The 22,215-nt window shown below is 35.0% G+C and overlaps 2 protein-coding genes across 3 annotated transcripts in view; both read left to right on the top strand.

Annotated features, from left to right (window-relative positions):
• LOC106075060 (uncharacterized) overlaps positions 1-3,264 on the top strand; it is a 34,564-nt gene extending 31,300 nt beyond the window's left edge. For both annotated transcript variants that reach the window (XM_056033131.1, XM_056033130.1), the window contains one exon: positions 961-3,264. In XM_056033131.1, coding sequence (XP_055889106.1) covers positions 961-1,229 — 269 coding nt within the window. In that variant the 3' untranslated portion in view covers positions 1,230-3,264. The remainder of the gene's footprint in view (positions 1-960) is intronic.
• Positions 3,265-6,124: 2,860 nt separating this feature from the next.
• Positions 6,125-22,215, top strand: part of LOC106075055 (uncharacterized) — a 27,542-nt gene continuing 11,451 nt past the window's right edge. The window contains exons 1-12 of the mRNA XM_056033743.1: positions 6,125-6,266; positions 8,796-8,970; positions 9,782-9,905; positions 10,223-10,428; positions 10,985-11,111; positions 14,005-14,204; positions 15,798-15,920; positions 16,893-17,018; positions 17,275-17,400; positions 17,788-17,910; positions 18,771-18,896; positions 19,309-19,428. Coding sequence (XP_055889718.1) covers positions 6,216-6,266; positions 8,796-8,970; positions 9,782-9,905; positions 10,223-10,428; positions 10,985-11,111; positions 14,005-14,204; positions 15,798-15,920; positions 16,893-17,018; positions 17,275-17,400; positions 17,788-17,910; positions 18,771-18,896; positions 19,309-19,428 — 1,627 coding nt within the window. The 5' untranslated portion in view covers positions 6,125-6,215. The remainder of the gene's footprint in view (positions 6,267-8,795; positions 8,971-9,781; positions 9,906-10,222; positions 10,429-10,984; positions 11,112-14,004; positions 14,205-15,797; positions 15,921-16,892; positions 17,019-17,274; positions 17,401-17,787; positions 17,911-18,770; positions 18,897-19,308; positions 19,429-22,215) is intronic.

The following is a 22,215-nucleotide window of genomic DNA, read 5'->3' as shown; positions in this document are numbered from 1 at the left end:
TTGAGTACGACTTGGTTTAGTTTTGGGAGACCTGGAGCGACACTGGGAAGTGTGTCGTTGGTCTGTTCTGTGGAATACGGCTAGATGCAAGTTGAGAAGAGATGAATTGCAACGAAGTATAGCTAACTGTTAACTGACAGATATTGTACAGTCTTCTACGCTACATGTTACAGTAACGAATTAGAGTTAATAGTCATTAAAGTTATATGAAACTGAAAGTTGAGTCGTCAAGTTCTTTGCAGTGTTTTTATTTATGTGCCTACTAATACATTTAGCCAGAAGATTCAGAAATACGTAACAATATTTTGCTTATTAAAATTGTAGCTTTAAACACACTGTTTTTGAGATGTTTTTTGTGTAGTTGTAAACATTGTTAGTTAAAATAATAAACCTTTTTTCTTTCATTAATACTTATAACATTTATTCATGTATTTGAAATTTGCAAAAGGTTTAAAATACGTAAACAATGCCTTAGTTTTCAGCAATACATGCTTACAAAATATCCCCTAGGCGTGTGAAATTATAATCTTTGTATTTTTTTTTTGTAAAGCCTATCAAAAGTTTCTAATATTTACACTATCTAACATTTACACTTGAGCAAGTTATTCTGGGATAAAGATAAAATTATAATATTTACTTTAAATGGCGGAACCTAAAGTGATTACAATTGATAAGTTTGATTACAAATAATGTAAAAAGATGTATCACTACATGAGTAAACAATTTTTTATTTATTCTATCCCTGCTGATTTCCTCTAACTGCGTCCTATAATTAATGCCATTTACATTTATAACTTACAGCTTCATAGACATGCAATATAACGATATATATATAACGATAGTGTACATTGATTTCATGTTTTTTAATATTCAATAGAAGTATAATATATTTACAATAACTCATATGGCTATAGCAATATTTATATATATATTTAACACTAGATTTTGTTTCTATTTTAGGCTCCGATTCTTCTCTCTATCTAAATCAAAGAGATTTGAAATTGACTTCGTCCGCAGCAGTCACTGCTCAAACTACGTCACCAGCAGCCAAGGCAGCTTCTTCTAAGATACTTTCTAATCATTTCAACAGTACTTGTGAACCGGAAGGTGTAGATGAGGTCGAAGTGAACTATGAAGATGTTGACATTGAACTTTATGGAAATGTAACTGCTATCAAGGACAACTTTTCAGACGATGTGTATCAGAATGCTGGAAACTATAGAACATAAATCAAAGAAAGTTTTCTTTTACTGTACTCTGTTACTATGCTGTAATATTTGACAGACAGTAGAATCATATTTTTTCTAACATCATTTGTGCGAAAACTTTGTCCCACTTTTGCAAAGCTGGTTAATAAGAAAAGGAACTAAATCAGCCTACCCGGTAGGAATACGTATTAATTATTTGACGTACTGCAAATTACAGACGTTCCTTAAAAACAAAAGATAATTACGTCATATTCGTTACCTTTACCTGTTGGACCGTTGGGGCACCATGCTAGATTACTCTACCATCTTTATCCATTCGTCTCTGTCTTTTGCATTAGTTAGAACCTCTTTCAAGGGCAGGCCCGTGAAATCTTTTTGTAGTCTTCCATCTCTTTCTCTTTCTGCCTCTTTTTCTTGGTACTGTTCCCTGAAGGAAGGTCTTTGCTAGCCCCGTCATATGCATATCCATGTGTTTATGTGAATTAGAGACTTAGACTCTGTTTTTCTGTTACTGTATTTTTTTTTTTAGCTGATTCATGCGATGTACCTGTTCCTTGCTTAAATACGAATTTATTCTAGCGTATGAAAATGTGCCTATATCTTATGTCATACCAATTGCAATAAAAAATGAAAGCTCGAAATGTTTAAAGCAAAACAACTATTGAACTGTAATTAACCACAAATAAAATAACATAATGTTCAAGGATTTTATAAAACACACTTAAATACACACTTAAACTTATTAACTTTATATTGTTAACGTCAATCAGTATTCACACAAGTTCCCTTTCTTGGTTTAATTCATCACACGCCCACTCTTTTAATTGAACCGTTGACATCATTCGAGCATGAAGGTGTTGTTAACCTTGGCCGGCTACCTCTGCTGCTTTGCCTCGATGCCCGAACGTTGACAGTCTTCAGGAGAGAACTCTTAAGAAATAATCAGGAACGCGTCACCCTTAGGGAAACGTCAGGCACACAGTGCTACTATGTGGCTGAACCCGAGACGCTACTGATCCCAAAATGTATTGGACAGATGCCGTTCCTTTGAACGCATCGTCTGCGTGAAGACTGAGTAAATGCCGTGTTGGCAACTTTGGTCCGAACTTATCAATGACCCATGCATTCATCTCATTATCTTAAGCCCTAAGCTAAACAGTAAACGACGTGGTGAACCATTCTACGACTGATGGAAGCTAACTACTATAGTAGCTATACTACTTTTGATATTACATCAATACACACACTATTAATATCCATACTCTGTTTCTTCCTCTATGACACGCTAAATATATCTATTTAATAATATCATTAAGCGCATTGTTAATAGAACTATCGAAATAGCAAAACTCCATGTGAACTTTTAGTGTCAAGTTGGCATTCTTTACAATATTTATGCTTAGTGATAAGGATCTGTCTGCCTTAACCAGTTGGAACATGTAGAAGAAATTGTTTATTTTATGATGGTCTATAATTCAATGCACAGCGAGCCCAATAAAAGATAATATACAATATATCAGTATTATAAGAATCTTACATGATAAGCATGCAAAGTAATTCACATTTATTTTATATCTTTTTAAACACGGTTTTGTTAAGCGCAAATTATAGGCTTATTACCTGCTCAGTGCACTATAATCCAATCTCTTTTATGGGGAAGTAAGTAGCCTTTAGGCACTCAGCAAACACAACTCTGCTTGACGGGGGTTTCAACCTCTAGCCCCCTTGTTAGGTGGTCAAGCGGTTTTCGCCAGCCACTCTAACCCAGATCCTGAATGCATGTTTTAGACTTTTTATATGCTTAATATGGAGCAGAGGGGCAGCTTTGAAGGAAACGTTCGAGGAGCCTTTGATTTTTCCTATTTACCACCGATCCAGGTCTCAGAGTCATACAAAAAATGTGTTGAGAACCAGTGCTAATTTGAAATAGATTTTTATGCAAATTTGATTTTCAATCACCACTAATATAACTTTAATGAAAATATTGTATAATGTGGGCAATTTTTCTTTCTTCTGTGTGATTTTGTCTATAAAATAAATGACTTATGATCGAACAGTAACTGTATCATTCTCTTTACATATTTTTTTTTATGTAAGACGCAAATCAGATCTGTGATGTTTAATAAATAAAAATTTTCAATTGACTATATTTAAAGACACTTCAGAATAGAAGACAAAAAAAGTAAACTAGTTATAATACATACAACACTGATTCATAGTTTACACATACAATAAAGATGAATATTGAATTACACCTACAACATACTAAAAAAGACAAGTTTAGTTTTTATTTCATATGCTACGAGGTCCAGTGTTGAATCTTTTCTAATTCCGTTACAACATGGAAGGCTTGGCCTCGTTGCTGTTGACTGTCGTTGACTTGTAGCATCTAACTCCTGGTAGACAACTTGTCCGCTGTAGGAGTATTATATCTTAACTTATAAAAACTTTAAATAACTTGAATAACAAAGACAAAATCAACTTGATATGAAATGAAAATTATTGTAATAGACTTGAGTAATAATATAATATGGTATTTTGAACTAAATCTAACTCACTGCAGTAACAATTATTTTTAGTCTCACATTCTGAAGTCGTGTTTCCTAACTAAGACCGCTGACGACAAATATACCTATCTTGCATCATTCATGACTTCTTCCTACCGTCACCATAGAAACACACAGAGACATAGGTTATATTCAACAAGGAAAACCAATAACTTATTTGAGTTTAAACGTAACAGTATCTTTAAAATAAAAACATTATACAAAAGTACATTTTGCAGTAGGTGTATAGGCCTACTTCGAATGTATGACTAAATATAGCGATTTTATTATGATAGAAGTGACTACTAAATCCGTGTGTCTCGATACTTTCATGCTAGCCCCAAATGATACAATTTATGCTTCACGAATTAAAACAAAAAAAGGTGAAGGTGAGACAGCATCGAGTTGAAACGCTGCAACAAGAATATATCGAATAATAACCAGATTAGACTGCACTGCATTTCCCCTCTATAAAACATGCACACATGATGTTTACATTTCTTTAGTTATATATGGACAGATATAAGTGCATAGCAAGGCTGTTAAAACAAGCACAACTCAAGACAACATATTACACGTTCTGGAGTAGCTTGTAGAGTGGAAATTGTATTTTAATGTATAGAAGAAATCAATATATATATATATATATTTAAAATCATGTATTAGACTAATGTAGAGGCAGATCTACAACAGCTAAGAGTCCCGGCATGGAGACGTAAATCCAAGATAGATCAGAATGGAGAGATGTGCTAAAGCAGGCCAGGGCCCTCCATGGGCTGTAGCGCCACTGGGATGGATTAGAGTATTAGACCAATAGCGGAACAAGTATCAAAATGTGTACTGGCATTACCCTACGGTCCGGACCACAAATAGCTTGTTAATGATCGGTATCCATTTCTACCTGTTATACTCATGTGTAAGGCTGTGATATCCACGCTACGGCTAATCCGGCCGCCAAAACTACTGCCAAAAAAAACAACACAAAAATACTTTAAAAAAAAAACAACAAAGCTTTTATTAAGTGTAATTGTATCAATAAGTTTGGATCCATTCGTACAATTAAATTATAATTGATGTAGAATACCAATAATGTAAATTTGTGCGATTAGAAATATTTGTATCAATTGTTTTTGTTTAGCGCAACTTTATGCTTTGAGCGTTTTCAAGACACTATGATACTATTACTTATCGGGACCTGTTTGAAAACATTGGGTGGGGGGAGGGAAAGAAGGACTATACCGCTGATTGCTTTATATATATAAATAAAATAAAAAACATGAACGACCTGAGCTAGAAGTCGAGGGCTAAAGCCTCTTCAGCCACTTCAAGCCAACACACTTTACACTGTGCCAAGGAAATGCTTCTGAAAATGAGTTTTGTTGTCATCTATTTTTACGTTAGTTTTAAACTTTTCTCTCTACAAAGTATATAAGGGCACTAATTCAACTTATAGCACCCTATAAGTCAGATTACAATCTTTTTCCCTTGTTCGAGATACCAAGACAAACAATAACAATAGTTAATTAAAAAATTCGTTACTTTTTAAATTGATTTTGAATTTGTCTGGTAAAATAAATAATTGTGAAAATTTCAGCTTTATCCAAGAATAGGTGTGGGGTAAATAACGATTACAAACTTTTTCCAAGTCAGACAGACAAACAGACAGACAAACAGAGTAAGTTGAAATAAACTTTGAAAAAAATGCATATTAAAGTCCCCAATGCTGAGTTTGCACTTGACGATTTTTTATGTGATGAGGCCTGTAACTAGCATAAGGCTATAGGGCTGAATATGGTTGGATATTAAAGTAAAGTTAAGTTCCCCTTTCAAACCATGCGTTCTATATTGCAGATGATGTGGTAATCTATTTCTGTGGCTCATGGTTAACTAGGGTGTCGTGTGGCCAGCACAGCTACCAACAACCTTTACTTTATTTAAATCTAGAATTAGAATGAATATGATAGATTTATTTTTACATAGATCTAAATCTAGACATTTGTTGTTTGTTTGTTTGATACAATATTCTCTCTTATCGTCCTTATCCCTACCCAGACTGGGCCCCGAGCAACACATTTCGCATAGGGCCTGCAATTGTTAGGACCGGCCCTGTGGCCAGTCCGACCCCAATAATAAATAGACCACAACCGCTCTTCACCAGACTTACTTTGTCTCCACCACGTTTATTATGTTTCGGCTGATTCAAAATACGCATTTAAATGTACGCTTCTGATAGATGACCCAATTATCGTCGTTGGAGTTGTGTGACGATGGTAGACAACTAGAAATGCAAACGCAGAGAAATTATGTTGTAAAACATTGAATTATTGATCTATAAATCTTCCAGGTATTTGGCTTTGCTGGATACGTTTATTCAGAAATAGAGTAAAACTAATCATGCATCTAGAAGGAAGTAAAATACTTTTTCCATCTAATAAGCTAATTCATTCTAAGTAATATCAAGATGTGGACTTGCACTCAAATATTTGTTTTTATTTTCTTGTGTTTTTGCACGGTAAGATCAAAAGTGAAGTGTAATCTGACATCTGTATTCATTTCATTTAACTTTTTTATTAACTCGAATCTTGGGTGGTGCCCCAGCGGTCCAACAGACTAGGGATAGCATGAATGAATTCAATAAGTTGAACAGTGTACACTTTTTTTACAAATGTAGATGTCAAAATTGTCCAGATGATTGACGCTTTCTAGGTAATTGTTTTTTCACATTGCTTATACCAGCTCTGTCTTTCTGTCTGGTAAAAAGTTTTTACACGTAATTTCTCTCATATCCATTCTTGGATCAAGTTGAAACTTTGCAGAATTATTCATTGCCTAAGACTATACATGAATCAATAGTAAGTCAATTAAATACTGGTAATAAATTATTAGTGAAAATAATCCTTCTGTATTCTTAGCTATAGCTAAATATGTGACAATTTGGTGATTTTCTACGTTTATTTCTCCCACACCCATTGAAACTTTGTATTTGATTTATTGTGGCTAACAAAACATGAATAATTTAAAACAAGATTACAAGGAGAATTATCACATTAACTCCGCGCCCCCACCCCCTCGAATTCATCTATGAACCAGGAATATTCAAGCTGTTTTGATCGTTTAAAGTACTAAAATTTTAAAAAATCTTTTAGCATTACTTTTCACTTACAAGCAAACAGGACAATACGTCATCAATAATAAGACTTTCGTACTCATCTAGAACAAGGATTTGAAATAGAGGTCCCTTGAAAGCAGAACAGAGTGAACTGATCACCTTAAAACAGTACGGAAACCTGCCAGATACTTAGCTCTCTCCCCAACAATTTTGCTTAATAAATTGGAGTACAGCGTACTGAGCATGCCAAAAGAATGAAAGTTGCATTCAGATTTTTTTTTTCTAAATATTCGATTGGGATTCAGATTAAGCGCACTTTCCCATTCGATCACACAGCTCACTTTATGATTGATGATTTTTTTTTTTCGTATTTTCAGGAAACCTAATGATCTAATTCTCTACATTGTACACCAAAAGTTTAGTCTCAAAGCTTATATTAAGTGTATCAATTAGTTTGGATCAGCCAGGTTATTAAATTTGTAATAAATTTCAAACGACAATCTATAAAGGGGACTAATGCAGCCTATACCACCACTTCAGTCAAGTACTATTTCTTTCCCTTGGAAAGGGGACTAATAAAGCTTATACCATCACTTTAATCAAGTGCTATTTCTTTATCTTGTTTGAGATACTAAACAAAGTAATTTATTATCAATATTTAATTAACTAATTGGTTGATTTTTTTAATATTGATTCTTGTGTTGTCAGGTAAAAGAAATAATTTTGCGAAATTTCAACTTGATCCGAGAATGGGCGTCGGCAACATCTAGATTGTTTAGCCTATGCCCAGTAACTATAATTAAGTTTAGATCTAGACTTAGAGGCAGCAATACTATTCTATCGGAATAGAATCTCAAAATTACTAGACCAATATGTTCAGGATTACTAGATCTAGTCCAATCTAATGCCTATCGGCAATAGTGTGCTTTATACTGTTCACGCCCGATCCGCTCCTAAATGTGATACTACTGCAGCCCTAAGCGGTCAGAAGATAAGCTATTGAAAATCGTATCACAAATCTTTTTTTTTTCTCTTTAAATTTTGATAAGTATTTTATTCAATGAATTAGCTACGTATTTCATATGAGACATTGATACTTTTTGGAATGTGACCTTTTGATGCAATATTTTTTTTTTTTTTACGAATGCGAGAATCTATGAAGGAAGCTTGGATTATCAATGTAGAAGTCTGTGACTTACCTCCCCTGAAATATTTCATTTAAAAGTGATGTATTTTTATGAAACATCTGCTTGCATAGTTAATAAAAAAAAAATAAAGGATTCGCTTTCGGAAAAGAAAAAAAGTACCCATTGCATCAGAACTTTGAAAGATCTAAAATATCTTGATGTTGGGATTTTCTATATCTTTTCTAGTTTACGAGATCTAACCGGGATGAAAATCACTAAATTTAGAAAACCTTCAGAATAGAAGACTCAAAAGTAAAGTAGCAATTATACATAAAACACTGAACCATAAACTTTAAATACAAAAACAAAATCTAATAAAATACTCACAAAAGCACAAAGATAAAGGCACTTTCGTCGTTCCATATGCTAGGATGAATTTCTAGAAATGCTACTTCTTCCCTAGTGCTATTAGAGCATGGAATGGGTTGCCTGAGCTAGCCAGGAAAACCAGTGACTTGGCAGAATTTAGTTCATTGGTTAATATGCATGACTAAATGCATGACGCGTAGGACGTAATCGTCTTCTTTTTTGAAGTAACGTCTGTATTATATAAGATAAGATACTGCACAAAACTAATAGTGGCTATTCTCCTTTCGGCAGCCGCTAAAAAAAAGGAAAAAAATATCCAAACCATAGCCACTCAAATCATTCTTTGTTTTCTTATTGGTTCTAGTTTACGCTAAAAGATTTACCTCCATAACTACTCTAATTACTCTTGTTTTTTTTTCATTTTTTTCGTTTCAAGATCAAACATTCTGATGCCTATACCAGATGCACTGTACCAGATACCACGAAAGCAGCTTATGGGCAAAGTTGCAGCTATAATTCGGATTGTTTGACAGACTATTGCAATAGTTCAAAGAAATGCACTTGTTACCTTTACTCATTTGTAGATCTAGTTAGTGGATTTTGTGTTGAAGGTTAGTTCTTCAACATAGTTTACAAATTAACTAAAGAAAATATCACGTTTATTGCAAGTATATCAAAAGTATGATCATGTTTCACAGATATGGCTAAATAGGTTTAATTTTGTCCCCTAAGCAACTTTGCACCTTATTTCTCTCAAACCAATTCTCGAATCAAGTTGAAACTTTACACAATTGAGTATTGTACTTAACAAAACATGAATCAATAAAAAAAAATACCAATTTGTTAATTAATTATTGATATTGAATAAGGGAAATAACTTCTATATTATCGATATATATATAGCTTCCCCTTATAACTTTTTATATAAAAAATATTTTTAAAAATGTTTGCTTGTTCCATACTTTTTAATTAATTTTGTTCAAGTAATGTTTCTTAATGGCATGTCATCAAAAGCCCTAAGATATTTTTGTATAAACTTGCCAAGAGAGCATTCAATATTTGAATAGAGTGTCAAGAAGTGCTAGATTTGCTTGTATGGGCAATAAAAACTATAGCCTAGGGCCCCCCAAGCGAAATGGTTTCATGGATATTTTCAATCTTTTTGTAAAAAGCAAATAAAAAATAAATTTAATGTTTATTCAGCATAAATTGCTTTGGGCTTTATAAAGTCTAAATCAAGTCTTGGTCAGGAGGTATATAAGCCCGATAAGTCCAGTTTCGAAAGCAAAATCTTTACTGTGCATTTTAAGCAATGTCTTTCTACCTTATCAACTCTCTCTCTCTCTCTTTACCTTTCACGGCTAAAACATAATGTAATGCATATATACGACAAATACAGCGATATAACTGAATTATTTACAGGAACCGGGAACATCTATACCCTTTATACATACTGTGGTTACCTGGCCAGCCCAAGCAGCATAAGTACAGGGAATCTGGCCACTTGGACAATCATCGGAGCGTCTGTAACATACATCACTATTGTGTACAGTGCTTTAATTAGTCCTCTTGTTATTTTAAATGTTCGTCTGTCTTGAAAATGCAGTCAGTGATAATAATTCTGATTATAAATCTAATACATAGAACTTAGTTTTCAGCTCACTATATATTTATTATTCTAAATACTTTGTCATTAGATTCGCAAACGTATCTGTAAAACCTAATTTAAGCATTACATTGAAATCAGAAGTGCATTTGATGATAGAGTTATTATTTCGTCATATAAAATAACATTATCATCTCTAATGTTTGTAAAACATTATTAGATTCATAATTTAATTATAATAAATTTACTGATTTTAGCGTTCTAGACATAGACATGAATCCAACAATTTGTTCTACAAACTATTTGGAAATCCTGGATGGATCTACATATTTACTTAACAAAACATGCGATGCATCAAATTCCACTCTGAGATTCCATGCTTCCAAATCGAATTCTCTGAAAGTATCATACAGAAAACCTGCGAGTGCTTACCGAGGATTTAGAGCTATATACTATACAAGAAGTAAGTTAATACTTTGGATTACACACACTAAACACCTTTAATCTCAGTAAAGAAAATTTATTTACAACTGATATAAAAATTTATTAAACGAGACATAGATCAATAGCAATTTAAAGGAAACGTGGTGATTAAGTAGTAAAGCGCTTGGCTTTCTAAGCAAAGGGTCCTGGGGTTCGAATCCTGGCCTCTTGAGTCCCAACGCTAATGGATACCTGACATTGGTTGGGGACAAGTAAAGAGCGGTTGGTTATTGTGCTGGCCATATGACACCCTCGTAATCAGTTGGTCATAGAAACATATGGCCTTTACATTATATGCCCCATTGATCGAAATGCCTTTAAGGGAAATTTTAACTTTTTTTATCAATGCATAAACGTAGATAAACATGATTGTTCATTAAGCCTAAGATTGTTGAGGGGCATTGTAACTTTTCAAAGTACTTGTAGACATGTTGGATATATAATAACAGAAGCAACAAAATAGAGGATACAGAGTCAGTGTTCTTTGTGAAAATAATATTTCATATATTAATATTTGATCATATCTTTTTTTTCAGGCAGGTCATCAGAGTTATCAGAATCGATTGGTTATATAGTAAGCCCAGGCTATCCTATTTCTTATAATGAACAAGTGAACTACACATGGCTTATCTCCAACTCGCCAGGGCGTATAATAAATACAACGTAAGCACAGTATAGATAAACGAGCCGACCCACGGCGTAGCATACGCCCCCGCCCCATATTTTTTTTTCTGAGCCTCTCTCGCTGTCGCTACGAAAGTTACGTGGGGTGACTCTAGTCCGACGTGCAGAAATAACAGGCGTGCTGCTATTCGTTTCTACATAAGTGGACATATTGTACGCACATAGGTACAAACATAACATACTCGTGCGTCTCTGTTGTAATGTGAAGTGCGTTATGCGGTTGTTTTTACAATGCTTATATCAAAGCTTATATGATAACTGTAATTGTCTCATTCCACCAAAATAATGAGGGTACAATACAGTTCAACGGCACCTGCTCCGAAAGTTTCAGTATAAACAGCGGAGTTAAACAAGTATGCGTCCTTGCTCCATCCTCTTTGGAATACTCTTTTCAATGCTAATCTAAATGTAAACATAGAGTTGAAGCTAGGTGCTGAAACAAATGATACATACATATATTAAACATAAATGAATAACAGCACCAGGGACCAAGTTTTTAAGAGAGAAAGTAGTGAATTAAAATGCTACGAAAATAAGGGACTGCGCCGACCGAGGCTCGAACCTGTGACACTGGATTCGACACCACCGCCTAGCGATAACGCACCAAGCGAAACTAGCCTCTAGACCATCGGAATGTCCAAAAAAACATTCTTCTGATCCAGAGTCATTTCGCCTGTATGCAAATTACCACACCAGTGGTCAAAGGTCACAAGCTCCAGCCAGCCCCTCCCCCACCCCCGCAGCATCCATTCACTAACAACTTCGATAGAGCCGACACAGACAGCCGTTAGGCATGTATTAGACATATGTCTAAGTATGGGGTGGGGGAGGGGCTGGCTGGAGCTTGTGACCTTTGACCACTGGTGTGGTAATTTGCATACAGGCGAAATGACTCTGGATCAGAAGAATGTTTTTTTGGACATTCCGATGGTCTAGAGGCTAGTTTCGCTTGGTGCGTTATCGCTAGGCGGTGGTGTCGAATCCAGTGTCACAGGTTCGAGCCTCGGTCGGCGCAGTCCCTTATTTTCGTAGCATTTTAATTCACTACTTTCTCTCTTAAAAACTTGGTCCCTGGTGCTGTTATTCATTTATGTTTAATATATACAATGCTAATCTACTACGCGTTTGAAAAATCCACCAAATGCATTTAAGATCATTCTAGTTTTGATGTCAAACTTCTAAATATTGCCAGACTGAGGGACAAAACTAACACCAGAAACACCTTCCTAAGAGATATGCTATTCGCAACGACTCAGCGGTAGTGACACACTCACAAGAGGAGCTTCAGTGTAGCTAATATTAAAAAAATGTGTCTGTCTGATAAAAAGTGTGTACACGTTATTTCTCCAATTATTATTGGAATTTCAGTACCAGTTTTAGCTTTCGATATTTACAGATATTTTCAACCGACAAACGAACAGATAAAGAGTAAATAAACAATAGTAGCTTTTGTCTACATTCGTTGGTAAAAAAACAAACCCTAACTGTTTGGGAAAAAACATTCATGAGACCGCTAAAAAATATTTTAGAAAAAAAAACACCTCTGTGCCAGGGAAGATACAGACATAAAAGCTTTTTTGCTATGTTGGTGATGTAATTGTTGAATACAATTCCACTATCTGATATAATCATGTCACATGTAAATTGAGTGAGTGTGGTATGAATGTATATTTTGTTTACTATAATTATAATGTTTTGTTTGCTGTAATGCCAAAATTGTAAGATAAATACCCTAATCAATAATAACAATTAGATTATTATTATTATTATGTAAGAAACAAACGAGAATTCATTCTCTGGCGCTGCTAGGGTCGAGTTTCGTTAAAGGGAAACAAAATTCATTGTAGTCCCTTTAACAGTGTCCACTGAGGAATTTTCTGGTGATGTGGCAGGTCTGCAGCAGTACCGCCCTCTGGCAGGCAACGAGAATGTTCCTAGGAATGTTATTATTATTATTTTTAAAAAAAATACTTAGAAAAGTAGTAATAGCTTATTAAATATGTTAAAATGACGTTAAACCAAAATAAGAGAAAAATATATTTTAAAATTATATAGGCCTACATTAAGTTTACAAAGTTATATGTTATTTCTAATTTAGTATTGTTACGAATCTCACTATCCAGGCTCTCTGCAAACTGCACCATACACCACCAACTTAAAGAACTTGACAAGTCAGGGCTCCAAAATAACGTAAAGGTTTAATGTCCATAAATAACAGCCAATACTGTACAATTGGCAGTACGTAGAACAGTACAAATAGCTCTGCGATAACAAATATCTCTCCGATAACACCGTTCCGCCGTATCAAGTCTTGCACTGGCCTCTCCGTCTCGTTCCGGGCTTGCACTGGGTTCAACAGTTCGGGACTGACTTCACACACTTGGGCTCGATGTGTCGGACTCGATCACAGACCAAGATCAAGACGCCGGTCGTCTCAACTGTACTTGACAGTACTCCGCACTGAACCGTCGTAATGCTCCGTACAGAACCACACCGTTGAACTGTGCTGTAGTTGACCGTGTTCTGAACTCCTGTCGTGAACCCGCTTTCTGAACCGTCTTGACTGCGACACCTCCGCTCTTTATATAGGGTCCCTACTGGCCTTCTAGAACCGGACAGAATGCCGCTCGACGTTTCTAGGTGGTCAGATGACTACAATTCTCGGGACGCTAATGAGCTCTGTTCACGACGGCGATTCTTCCTGAACCCTCTTGTTGACACTCGTCTCGGCCGATCGTCGTAACTCGTCACGGTTGACCGCTCGTCTAGCGCTGGCCTGGGGCAATTTGCGTCGACTGACTACACTCACACCACTACCCCCATCTGTGCCACCACCAGGTTTATAACAGTATAATTCATCTTATTTTCATAGATTTTTAGTCGATACTGAGTCATGCTGTGATTACGTAAGAGTGTATGACGGTAGAGATGTGTACTCATCATCACTGGCGAATTTTTCTGGTTCACTGTCTCTGAGGTCTGTTCGATCGTCAGCCAATTATATGTTGATACAGTTTACATCCAACAGTAATATAAGTCGAACAGGATTCATAGCCACGTTCGAGGTGTTCGGTAAGTTCTGGTGAATAATAAACTAACAACACGTGAATCGATATATAATATCATTTGGGAGAGATGTCTACATCGTTTGAATGAGTTCTAATCAAAAGGATGTATAACTCATAACATTTCCACCCGTCTAAAATATATCTGGAGAAACAGAAGTGGTTGTAAAACTTCAAGACTGAATATTTTATCCCAAGTGCATTAAGCGCTGAAAAAGACGTTTCAGTGTAAATGTATAGATAAGAAACATACAATAAAAGGGTGACCGGTCACTTCATCCCCGGTCACTTCATCCCCGGTCACTTCATCCCCGGTCACTTCATCCCCGGTCACTTCATCCCCGGTCATTTCATCCCCTGGTCACTTCATCCCCTGGTCACTTCATCCCCCGGTCACTTCATTCCCGGTCATTTCATCCCCAATTATATTTTTTATATATAAATATGATTATGTAAAATGCTTTTTGACATTTTGTTACTAATGCGTTTATAGTGTTTCCTGTTCCACTTTGTTTTCTTAATGAGAAATCTTATATTATATTGTAAATCTGGGTGTGTACTTAGCTATAGCGCTTCTATTGGATGTGTGGGTTGTAATATCATAATATTTTCCGGATCGAAGGCCAAGGTTTGGTGGAAGTAGTAAAAAATAATTTGAGAGATTGAAGTCCGATTAGAATAATAATGATCATGCCGCTGATACTTATCATCAAAGGCCAAGGTGTGGTGCAAGTAGTGAAAATCTTTTCAGAGATTGAAGTGCGATTAGAATAATTATGATCATGCCGCTGATACTTATCATCAAAGGCCAAGGTGTGGTGCAAGTAGTGAAAATCTTTTGAGATATAGAAGTGCGATTACAATAATTATGACTGTGCCGCTGATAACTTATCATCAGAGGCCAAGGTGTGGTGGAAGTACGACCATGTTTCACTTTATTTGATTTTTCAATCGCTCTTTTTTGACAATGGGTGCGTCTTTTTTAGCCTTGAAATAAGTTTGTTATTTATTTCTACTGAAGGCGAAGTTCACCCCTCCTCGTGATGTCGCATGTAGAAGTTTTGATTTCATTCCTTTTAAACATTCACGTGTTACTATTTTGTCATTGAAATAAAAATGAATACATTAAATATTGCTCATTTCATAATTTTTAAAATTACAATTTGTTAGATAAAAATGATCAGATGATGAAAATATCAGGGGATGAAATGACCGGGGATGAAGTGACCGGGGGATGAAGTGACCAGGGGATGAAGTGACCAGGGGATGAAATGACCGGGGATGAAGTGACCGGGGATGAAGTGACCGGGGATGAAATAACCAGGGATGAAGTGACCGGGGATGAATGTAGTAAGCATTTTCTAGTAATATAACATAATTGCATGTTTACTATTCAATTAATAGCGTACAAAGTCATCCTTTTTAAGTAACAATGTGCTTCCCATTTTGATTTTAAGGCCAATGGTATAAATTTAGAACTACTTTATCGGGAACGGGGTGAATTAAATCTTTCATATAAACTGAAGAAACAAAATTCTGTTTTGATTGATGTTCATTAGTAACTAGTAATATACGTTTTGTACGTCTTCCGTTTCCTCAGTTCTCTATGGCTACACATGTAGCAGCTTATATAAATGTCTTCCGGGTTTGGTTTGCACTGGAAACGTTTGTGATTGTTTGTCATCCCAGTTTTACGATACATCAACAAATACTTGCAGAATGAGTAAGTGTAAAATTTGGTAGGAAAATCTTCTTTTTTTTTTTTTTTTTGCATCAAAGGCATCCTTCTTTTTGTTTATTTTACTTTAAAACATATTCGGATATATTTCTAAGTAAAAAGTGAAAATAGATATATAAAAAAATATATAGAAAAATTCAAATAACTTTCAGGGTAACTGCAAGCCATGTACTAAAATTAGTATCATACAATCACATATGCATATATTTATATGTATATATATATGTGTTTGTATTTGGAGCGCATAAAAGCAGCACGGAAAGCCTTCTCCAAGTCCCAGATACCCCTCCCCCCCACGCATGCTATAAGCATGAAAGTAGCACTATAAAAAAGCTAAAAATTTTTATTTACTATTTATATATATATATACTATATACATATATGTGTTTGTGTGTAATTTAATACTGAATGTTATATGGTAAGACAAGGAGCGGGCCTGCAAACATCCATACAATCCTGATGTAATCTCAGTTTTGATGAGCTGGCATGGTTTTCAGAAATGAAGACTACCTCTTCCTTTACAGACATTTACATTTATAGATTTGAAAATCTGAATTAACATAATATTCAGTTTCATCTCGAAGTGACAAAAAATTCATTTAATTTGATTGTCATCCCCCCCCAAAAAAAAAAAAAGTTTAATAATTTTATTTTATTAATTAATAATTAATTAATAATTAATAAATAATAATTAATTAATAGATGCAATTTTACTTAATATTATCGTGTAAAGTTTAGAAGTAGACACGAGACCAAAAGAGAGCATTAGGAGATTACATATTGAACATTGTATATAAAACATATGATATCAATTCTATAAAAAATCTTGACACCATTCTTTCGTGTTGTTTCCCTACCAGAATGATTGTTTTTCTTACTCTGGCTAATCATTTACTTGTTTTACCTGTGCTGTCCACTTCACGTTCACATCTTTTTTGCTTTATTTTGACATTGTAGGACTCGGACATGGCAACATTTGTACCACAGCCGACGTGTGTACATCAGAACTGACGTGTTCATTTGGCCACTGTTCATGTCCATCAACACTTTTGTATAATCCTTCTAACGGACTTTGCGAATCTCGTAAGTTATACCGACACTAATCACTGCAAGCAACTAGTACACATTTCTAAGCGGGTGATTTCCTATCAAATGGTAATGACTTGCTATCTATCCCCTCCCCTTTATTTATATGTGAGTTCTGCTAATCGCACTGGATGACATTTTTCAATTTCTCTCCAAATCACATTATTTTTTTATTTGAAATTAGTGTAATACTTTTATATTTTATAGTTTTTAGTTTAATGAAAGTTTTTTTTCTTCATGTCTTTGGTTTCAGGAGTAACTTACGGCTCATCCTGCCCATTTTCAGAAGAATGTCTTGAAGGTTTAGTTTGTCGTGATTCTAAATGTCGTTGCTTAACGAGTCAGTATTACAATAGTAGCACTAGAGTTTGTAAAAGTGGTAAGTAGAGGACGCTACTGTCTCTATAAAATTTGTTTTTTATTCTATATCTGTGCAGATTTGTTTTGTTTTGGAAGGTTTTGTTTTGAAAAGTTTTGCCGCAGACATACATTTTTATATTTCTAAATTGATTTTAATGAAACTGTAATTAAATGTGAATATTTCTTTCTTTTTAATCAGCCATATTTATGATTAAGTTGAACACCAAAATATCTTTTAGTCGCAAAATGTCAAATACATTACTTTCAATTAAGGATTGTAAACTATGACGATGCGGACTTAAAACATGCTTTCACATTTCAAAAAAAGTTAAAATTTGCTATAAAATCTACCGATAGAATTAAAAGGTGTTCAATATTAATTCTAAATCTTTAGTATCCTGAACAGGGTTAGGTTTTGGAAAGAATTGCACAAATTCCTACTGTGTAGATGATTTAGATTGCAACTCAGGAGTTTGCAGCTGTTCAAGTTCTCAATATTACGATCAATCTCTTCGAATTTGCAAACCCAGTAAGTAGAACGTGTGGAACAATTATTTTATTTCGTTTCCGACAAATATGGTGATATATTTTTAAAAGTACATTTACATCTTTCCCTTCTGTCTGAAAACTGAAAATTCAGCATGCAATGTGAAATAAGATTTATATTTTGGTTCCACGGCGTACAACGTCTTTATCTGTATCAAAGGTGGCAAAATATGTAGGTCTTAAATGGGTCTGCGTAGCCACATGAAATGCTGAACTAATTATTATAAATATTCTGACTTGGATACAACGTCGTATAAAGACAGTTTTAGTATGAACTGCAGTGTTACGATTGTTTACCGCTAAGAGAATAAATAGGAAGTCTCTTGCATTCATCAATGTAGTTTAGCTTTGAAGTCATTTGTCGGAAGAGAAGAAACTAAAGGCTTCTTTTTTTCCCTTTTAATAAGCACAATGACATGACAAAATATCACAATTTATTTTAAAATTATTTATATAGCTAATAAACATTCTGAGGCGCGGTGGCTGAGCGGTAAAGCCCTTTGCTTCCGAACCGGAGACCGGGGTTCAAATCCTGGTGAAGACTAGGCTTTTTAATTTCGGATCTTCGGGCGCCTCTGAGTCCACACAGCTCTAATGGGTAACTGACATTAGTTGGGTAAAAGTAAAGGCGGTTGCTCGTTGTGCTGGCCACATGACACCCTCGTTAACCGTAGGCCACAGAAACAGATGACCTATAGACCACAGGGGAACTTAACTTTACTTTTTAATAAACATTCTAATAAACATTCTAATTTAACATGTTATAAATAAAATTAAATAACTTCGATATATACAAACAACTATGTCGTGTTGACACTTTAAATATCGAAATTTGCTCAACAGGAATAACTTATGGAAATAATTGCAATAGCACAGGGCATTGTGCTCCTGGCCTCTCCTGTCTACAATCACGATGTGGCTGTTTGACAAGTCATTATTATGACCTAAGTAATTCAATATGCAGACTTAGTAAGTTGCTAGATTTAATATGCATCAATACTTGACCATTTCGTATTCGCAGGCAGTTAACTCTGGGGTTCGCTTGAGTTGCAGTAAACTGTTGAGACTAAGGATAGTGCAGCTTTCTAAATAGCTGATTGAGTCTCATCTCTTTGTCCCGTGGATCTGATGACAATTCTATTCAAAATTGTTTTGGCTCTCACAAATAAAGAGAAAAGGTTAAAACAGACTTCTAGAAAGAGAGAGAGAGATGGGCAGAATAAGAAAGCTAGAAAGAAAGAAAGAAAGAGAGACATAAACAAGAAACGGCAATACTCCAGAAATAATAGAAACCTCCGGAGATGATAATGAAAAAAAAATATAATTTTAAAAATTCATAGTAACTTTTATTGATATAAAAATGCTTTCTCATTACTTCCAGGACTTGCATACGGAAATACTTGTACGAGTACTGGCCAGTGTCAACAACATTTAGAATGTACTGCGAATTCGTGTCGATGTTCTGCCAATAGTTATTACAACAATACAACATGTCTAGCTAGTGAGTAAATTTCTTCTTCTTCTAGCCAGCTTTTTACTGCTGAGCTGTGAGCTCTTTAACAGTGAAAATAGTGCACTGTTCTCTTCTGGTGTTCAGCACTGTGACAAGTCGGATTAAAGTATTGGCCGTTTTGGGTGTCTAGGGGATTTTATAGTTTGAGAATCCTTACTTGCACATATAAACTACAAGCACAGCGTTATAATGCAGGCAACAAATGCTATTTTTAGATGTAAACTTATGTACAGTTTATTATACAAAATAAGATAATGAAAGGTGAAATGCTGTACAGTTGCTAGTATGGAAACTAGCGTATTTACATATATAGGAGACTATCATCATCAGATATTAGAACCAAGTGGTCTGAGTGTCATTAGGCTGGTTGCTTAGCTTTTGGTCCTGTGCTGCACTGGTGAGACGGGTGTGGCTGGTACTGATGCTGTCTGCTAGTGGGCTGGCGTAGTAGATCCAGGCTCCGGTTGCAGTCCAACTTGTATGGTTGCAGAGCTAAGCTGCGTCTACCAATCAGTCAAGCCAGTGACGAGTCTGTGGCTAGCGTTGTTACTTGGACTCTTGAAGGATGAGTAGAACTGATGTCTGCAGATCTGGTGTCAGCAAATCTGTTATCAGCTTTAGGTTGCTAAGATTTCAGGCGGATGTAGCCTATAGATAAAAGCTGCAACGATATGATGTATGCGTCGGTTTAGCCATAATGATAACACTGGGAGGTAGATGCCTTTCCGTGAAGGACATCTTCAGAATGATGTATAGAAACTATAAGCTAGTTTCATAATTATCAAAGGGACCTAACAAACGAATATAGTGTCCCATCAAGGGAGATAACAATAATAATGGGGACTCCCATAAAGGGAAATAACAAACAATAATAAGTGATATATGATAAGTAATACAAGTGTCGTTCACCAATCACGGTGAGTAGCAAGTACCTATATCGCTTAGATAAATGAGATGAAAGGGGAAGGGGAGATCAACGTCTGATACTCGCCCATGCTCTCACATAAGTAAACATAGAGCATAAGTAAATACATACTCAGTAATAAGACATGTTTACATAAATGTTTGGATAATTCCCTGCCAAGGAATTAATCAATGATACCACGTTGAAGGCTCGTGCTGAGCGCTAATATATCAGAGTTAAAACAATAATAGTTAAAGAGCTAAATACATCTGGTAAGAATTGTTAATAAACTCTAGCCCAGCTGGTTTGAACATTTAGCCATTAAGGTCATGATATAAAATATAAGTATACAGTAATCTACTTACATCATCCATGATAAGAATGCACAATCTTATCTTATCTTATATAATACAGACGTTACTTCAAAAAAGAAGATAATTACGTCCTACGCGTCATGCATTTAGTCATGCATATTAACCAATGACTTAAATTCTGCCAAGTCACTGGTTTTCCTGGCTAGCTCAGGCAACCCATTCCATGCTCTAATAGCACTAGGGAAGAAGGAGTATTTGTACAAATTTGTCCTAGCATATGGGACGAGGAATGTGCCTTTATCTTTGTGTCTTTCAGAGTATTTTATTAAATTTTGTTTTTGTATTTGAAGATTATGGTTCAGTGTTTTATGTATTATTGCTACTTTACTTTTGATCCTTCTGTCCTGAAGGCTTTCTAAATTTAGTGATTTTACTAAAGGTGTTACTCTAGTCAAATGTGAATATTCGTTTGTTATGAATCGCACTGCTCTATTTTGTGTCTGTTCTAGTTTCTTAATGTTTTCTTGAGTTGAAGGGTCCCAAACAGAGGATGCATATTCTATTATTGGCCTAACCAAGGTTAAATAACATTTTAGTTTTATGTTCTTATTTGATTTATAGAAATTTCTTTTAATAAATCCTAATGCTTTGTTTGATTTTTTTGTAGTTTCATCAATATGTGGATTCCATGACAGTTTTTCATTTATTATAACACCTAGGTATTTTGCGTTTTTAGTCTGTGTTACTGGTTTGCCATGGATAAGATAAGTGGAATTAATTTGTTTTAGTTTTTTTGTTACTCTTAACAACTGACATTTTTCTGGGTGGAAAGACATGCTCCAATTTGATTCCCATTTCTGTAATTCATCTAATTCTCTTTGTAAAATATCTGTGTCTTGTGTTGTTTTTATTGTTCTATATATTATGCAATCGTCTGCAAATAATCTGACTTTTGTTCCTGAAGTAATGCAATTTGGTAAATCATTTATGTAAATTAAAAATAGTAGTGGACCCAAGACTGTTCCTTGAGGTACACCTGAGTTTACTGTTATCGGTGTTGATTTAGAGCCATTTATTATTACAGTTTGTTCTCTCCCTATCAGAAAGTCTTTAATCCACTGATGCAGTGGACCATTAATGCCGAAATATTTTAATTTTTTAAGCAAACTATGGTGGTGAACTTTGTCAAAAGCCTTAGAAAAATCTAGTAAGATAGCATCTATTTGTTCGCTATTATCTAAACCTTTTGAAAAATCATCAATTAGTCCTATTAGTTGTGTTTCACATGATCTATATTTCCTAAAGCCATGTTGGTATGGTGTGAGGACATTATGTTTGTCTAAGTGGTTTATGATGTTGCTACATATTATGTGTTCTAGGATTTTACATGTGATGCTGGTAAGTGATACTGGTCTGTAGTTTCCTGGGTCAGATTTTTCTCCTTTTTTAAATAGGGGGGTGACATTAGCTTCTTTCCAGTCCTTTGGTACTCTGCCCTGGTTAAGTGAAGCCTGAAAGAGTATTTTGAACACTGGGGCTAGCTCATTACTTAGTTCT

This window comes from Biomphalaria glabrata, chromosome 6, assembly GCF_947242115.1.
Source record: "Biomphalaria glabrata chromosome 6, xgBioGlab47.1, whole genome shotgun sequence".
Taxonomy (NCBI): Eukaryota; Metazoa; Mollusca; class Gastropoda; family Planorbidae; genus Biomphalaria; species Biomphalaria glabrata.
This window is presented reverse-complemented; position numbering and strand designations above follow the sequence as displayed.